This window comes from Aplysia californica, unplaced genomic scaffold (assembly GCF_000002075.1).
Source record: "Aplysia californica isolate F4 #8 unplaced genomic scaffold, AplCal3.0 scaffold00827, whole genome shotgun sequence".
Lineage (NCBI taxonomy): Eukaryota > Metazoa > Mollusca > Gastropoda > Aplysiida > Aplysiidae > Aplysia > Aplysia californica.
The window spans coordinates 188,457-194,456 of record NW_004798097.1 but is presented as its reverse complement, the minus strand read 5'-3'; the positions used below and the strand labels follow the sequence as shown (position 1 = coordinate 194,456).

The window sequence follows — 6,000 nt, the reverse complement described above, 5'->3', positions numbered from 1 at the left end:
ACTGAAATGATCTATTCACCTCTAGTAGTAGTAGTGTAGGACGTCTGAACTCCTTAAAAACCTCAAGCAATTTCCTAATTTAATTACATGTATATTGTCGTAAGCAGACAAAACGCCTTTTTTTCATTTTTGGTGCCAAATAATTGAATTCGCTAAATGGAAAGCCTGATCAGTTACCCTACTTGTGTGAAAAAATCAGTAAATCCCAGACTAATTTTTTGAACATATTAGAATTTAAATTTCGTAAGAACGTCTTTTTCAAATGTTTACGCTGACAATTCTCTATCTCGAAGCTGCTGCTGTGAAAAACAAAGGTGTTTTGTCAGCTTAAACCAGTATAGTTGAACACGCTTCTCTAGCGACTACCTCTACAAATGACCACTTCCAACTTGCATTTTATTTGCACATTTATACGATGACACTACCCAAGAGAATGACCTGCCTAAGAAAGATGACCACTTTTCTCCCCCACAATGGGTGGTCTTCTTGGACAGGTCCGACTGTTCTGTTGCTAAAAAAACCAAAAAAAACATTCCATGTCCCCCCATCATTTTAGTTTTAGAAGAGGTTTTACGGCGCTCGCAGCTGCATAAGGTCATATGAGCGCCAGAAGATTAGAGGTGTTACAAGAAAGTAACAAACATAAAAAAGAAGAAGGGGAGATAAGGATGATAGATGTTTGATAGGAAAAAAGAAGCAAACCACACCAGAGCACCCGCCAACCACCCCCTCTCCCCCATCATTATACCCGAACAAGAAGACACTAGATTCAAAGCACATCATTGTCTTTTTTTTTTATTCATGATTAAAACATGGCATCAACTGGGAGGAAAAAATACATCATACAGAGAACTTAAAAAATAAAAGCCAGATACAGACAATTTTACATCAACTCATACATAAACTTCAAGTGATAATGAGCGCTCACATTCTATTATGTACACCACTTTATTTTGACGGAAACAACAAAAAAATGAATGCTAAAATTACAAATTGAGCTATATATATAAATATACAAAGGACTGGAACGCCAAACAGATTTTGGACACTCTGAACCTTCCTGGGTTGTACATACAAAAAAAACCCTCAACAACCCCAGAACAATTAAATTAATTAACAAATCACACCCATAAGAAAAAAAAAGTACTGTTCATGCCGACTTTAAGCACTGTCATCGGGAGAAAGCGTGCTTGGGTGCGAAGTAGACACAATCCAGAGATTTTCATGTAGAAAATTTCCAGGGTACTTTTCCCTATGTTTGTTTTGTAAGTTTGGTCGCGCAAAAGTGTGCGGCCATTTTTACCCGCCATGGTAGGTTTTGTTTTGTTAGTTTGGTGGTCGAATGGGAAATGATAACTTCATTTAGACGATACAGCACACTAGAAGTGCACACTGTCTGTGCGTACCACTGCCCGCTGTGCTACATTCATACCACCGCCTTATCCCACCTCTCGCGTGATATATGAACAGGATTAACGGATAGCGAGGGGCAAAGGTGAAATCGCAGCCAGCCTCCTTTTCTCGTCTCCCCGACTCTTTGTAATTAAAAACAAATTTTTTTGTTTGTTCATGTGTAGCTTTGACCTAGGCTAGATCATATGTCCACATGTGCGGCTGTGTGCATCTCTCTGCCTTCCTCTCCGCGCATGTGTCTCCATCACTTGTGTTTCTCCTAACACACTAACTGCTGCGGTGTAGACTGTGTTCGAACTTCGATGGGTCATCATGAAAGTATTGACTGTCTTGTAAATGAAGCCTGCCCAAAGCCGAAGTTACCATGATTAAAGGTGTGTAATTTATATATAGCAAGAATTTGGTAAGAGCTGTTTAGCGTGCTTGAGTCTGAAATGTGTTTTATGTCAGTGTGTTTAAAGCCGGAATGAAATGTACTAAAATTGAAGAAAAAAACCAACAACGAAAAAAACCCAATATTCGGAGCATCTTTGCAATTTTGGATTTTCAAAAACCAGACGAACCTCCTGTCAAAAGAACATGGAGGCACCGAGCAAAGAGGCAACTTCTACTCAAAATAAGTAGCCACCAGAGTTCGCTCCAGCCACAAAGGCACAGGCTGTAACCATGAGAAGAGAATAATCATGCAAGAGTTCGCAGCATGACAAAGAGCTTGCTCAGAATCATGTATCCCCTCTGATAATCTTATTGTAAGTATTTTTGCGCTCCCATCGACTCAGTTCAGATCATTGTAATTTTAAGAGATGGTCATCCGACCCTGCCTGCCTGGGCCAAACCAGGCCGAGAGTCGAGGTATGAATCCCAGCAGAAAGACCGAGATCGAGATTCTTGATAAAAATTTCACCCCACTCTGGTATTGAACTCGGTTCTCCTGCATGTGACAGCGAAGTGCTTAACTGCTACACTAAAGACGCCGGTCCCCTCCGATAAACCAGGCTCAAGTTCACAATGCCTTCCTCACACATACCATGTCAGTCTACTCCCAATCTACCATCTACATTCCATCATGGGAACATGCAACCAAGCAACATGTTGGTCCTGAATCATTCACATATTTCACCTCTATGACATCCTAACAAACAAAAGTTTTGCATCCGCCTTATGCTTTTAGTTCGTTTTCAATTTTCGATTAACCATAAAACGGCCATAAGAGTCAAAAATGCCATTCCACTTGAAATACAAAGAAAATATAAATAAAGGCTTATTGAAAAAAAAAGTTCATCTCAACACAAAACACTTTACATATATCTAAAAAACATCTGATCATGAGGTAAACACACTCAAATATGCTTATTTTCAGGAAACAAGAAAACAAAACAACCATCCCCCCCAAATGTACATACATTAACTTTCATGCCATAACATACTGTACATTATTTTATGATCAGCTCTGCATCATTCAGGACAAAGAAGTAAACATAAAAAAAGTCACCAGTACACAAAAATACAGGAGCCTTCAAAATACTAAACAGACCAAAGCAATTCTCATAGGTTACAGTACTCATGGATATATATACAGATTGATACTGAAACCCTAACGATTAGAAATGCATCATATTGTGAAATGAAGCAAAATGAAAAAAAAATTAATCCAGAGATTAAAAAGGGCTCCAACTGTATGAATTCATGACCCACCAAACAAAAAACCCCCCCCAAAAAAGAGGATATTTTAAGTGAAAGAAAAAACCAACATGAGTGCACCAATATAAGTTTGTTCCTTGCTTTTTTAAAATCTGGGTGGAAGCCATTAACGCATCTGACATTTAAAAAATGATGTCTGAAAATGTTTCATGCCTACTTCAAGGCCTATTAAATCTTCTTTGAAAATTATATGAGGAATGAAACAGCAAGGATGCAGCTCTCACATTGTACCAAAAGAATTATAACACAAAAAAATATATGACAAAATCATAGTGACCAACAATAGAAAACGAAATTAAATGACAATCTATTTCATGCTCTTCAAAGACCGCCTCTTGCCACAAGACTTTTAAAAGCAAGAGCCTGTACTTTGACAATGAATTTACAATGACTTTCAAAGAGTCGCTACCGTCAGACTAATACTGTATCCATAAAAACTTACACTACACTTCTGCACAGACTACGAGGCGCTTCAGAAAAATTACGAGCGCTGAGGAAAAGTCACGCCTATAACTTCCCCTAGGACCATGTTCAGCCAAGTTTAGAAAAGGCACAAAGTGAAAGATCAGATCAAAAACAAGTCCAATTATGTCAATGAAAGTGTTTGAAGATTGTCTAACTTAAAACTGTTTTTCTGCACATTTGCAAAGTATTTGTTCTCTCGTAAGCAATTTTGAATGCAAAGTTGGTTCCCAAGACGAGACACAAGCCTCCCCTACAGCACTTTCCATCCAGATGGTCAAAAACTTTGGAACTTTGAAAATGATTTTTTTTGTTTGGCAGGGTGAGTAATATAGAAATCAACACATGAAACTTCAGAACACATAAAGAGTGTCATCAGGCAGGGAAGGTCTTCTTCAACCATACAAAATTTTGTAGTTTGGCAGCAAGCACTGGGCTAACCTATACCGTCGTAAGCTCACAAAACACATTTTCCCCCCCCGTTTTGCTGCCATTTTTTTTTGGGGGGGGGGGGGGTGTGCTAAATTGAAAGCTTGAAAAAATCAAAGCGAAACTGGCTAGTTTTTAAAAATAACTTAATTCAAATTTTGAAAAAAATCCCATCTATTTTAAATGGTCACGCTGACAAAAAACCTTTCTCTTGAAACTGCAGTGAATTTTAAAAAAAGGGTTTTTTGTCCGCTTATGGCAGTACAGCCCTATCACATCTAGTTTGTCAGCATTTAGCAATCCCCAAAAACTCCCAGTCTATGACACTGGTTCCTCACCAGGGTTTGGTCCAACCTCTTGGGTTCGGTGGGCCAGTCTCAGACGCTCTGAGGAGGCTAAAACACACACACTGTGTGTGTCCCTGCTCTTTTCACCTCACTAGGAGAGTTCGGTGAATGCACAGATAATAATTGTGGGGTTCAGTGTCTCCATCAAAGTCAGGAAACACTGATCTGAGGAGAATCTGGCATCAGAATGTCAGCTTGAACAGCTTTCTCCGACAGGCACTCTTGAATGAAGACAGCATTGTTCGAACTAGACTGCCAGATTTGGCAATCTCTCCTCAACGAGACAGGTACAGAGGACAGTGGGGCATGAAACTGAGCTAACAGTACGTCCAGGTTCCGTGGAGAATGTGTCACCATCTCACAATCATACCCAGCTTACAACAGATTGAACCGACAGCACTTAGCTTATAAAACTACCCAGACAACAAAATCGCCAGTGGTCGAGTACAGGGAGTCAACGCAGGGGTGTTCATTAAAAGCATCGCTGTTGTCTGTCATCCAGATTCATTGCTTTTGTGACATGTGTGACTTGTTCTACGCCAACTCCAGCACACGAGCTTGAGTGATGGCTCGCAGTTCTTGCAGTTTATAGTCCTCCGGCATTGGCAAATCAGGAATGTGCTCAGTCAGAAACCTGAGGACCGTACCAAAAAGTGCTTCATGAGATTCCTCTAAATTTGTTGCAGATGTTTTTGAAAAGCATTTGACTACTTTTGTGACATCAATCTTAGATTTTTGTCCAAAAGTTACAAGAAAAAAATACCATACTAGCAATTGTAATAATAATAATAATTTAAAAAACACCAATGAAGATAGCCCATTCAAAAAGCACGGTGCTATTACATAAAAATGAAAGATATAGATCATGCCCCTCTTACATATGACTTTTGGAGGATGTACCCAATTCAAACTACAAAACATGTAACAAATAGAAAAAGAAGCTGAACAAGAACCAGGTAGTCATAATATGTTTCAGAATTCACAATATCAAAATATTGCAAGCAAACCAAAGTCTGCATGGCAAAATTGTATAATTTCAAACACTAAAAAAGGAGTCATCTCACTATTCACTAACTCACATCCTCCATTCAAACTGTAACTGCTCGACAATTGATTTTCTTCAATGAAAAACTTGTCTACGCCCTTTCCCCCGACCCGTAAAAATCTTGGATTCGTTCTGTTTGCAATGTCCTAAAGCTCCTCAGCTCTCAGAATCTTGATTACAACGGAATTTGTTAGGACATCTTCAAGACATCAGCCCTTTTTACCTGAATCTTTTCACATGAAGTCTGAAATGCTGAACATGTAAAACTTTAGTACAAAACGAGATACGGACATCCGCAGCTACCTGACAGAAAGCTTCCCCTGTAGGTCGCGGAAGGTGCGGAGCACGCTGGCAGCTGTCTTGGACATCTCTGCTTGGCACAGTCGGTCCTTAGCGTTGAGGCAAGTCAGGGACTTTACACGGGAGCACAAGGAACGCACTTCTGGCTCCAGCTCTTCCAGATCATACGGTGTTGGCTCTTGCTGGAAAAACGAGAAGGAAATGAGAGAATGGAATGAAAGTCAGCCTCGAACTTGGTAATTACCATGTGTCAGGGGAAACAATAATAAATATCTGCCATCCTTCTCTTAACTCGAAAGTTTA

General features: G+C 39.6%; 1 protein-coding gene across 1 annotated transcript in view; it reads right to left on the bottom strand.

Moving 5' to 3' along the window:
* Positions 1-3,880: 3,880 nt before the first annotated feature.
* The window catches only part of LOC101860697 (nuclear pore complex protein Nup98-Nup96), a 51,374-nt gene continuing 49,254 nt past the window's right edge, over positions 3,881-6,000 (bottom strand). The window contains exons 39-40 of the mRNA XM_013088889.2: positions 5,701-5,879; positions 3,881-4,986 (exon numbers count right to left, since the gene is read on the bottom strand). Of these exons, the coding sequence (XP_012944343.1) occupies positions 4,887-4,986; positions 5,701-5,879 (279 nt within the window). The 3' untranslated portion in view covers positions 3,881-4,886. The remainder of the gene's footprint in view (positions 4,987-5,700; positions 5,880-6,000) is intronic.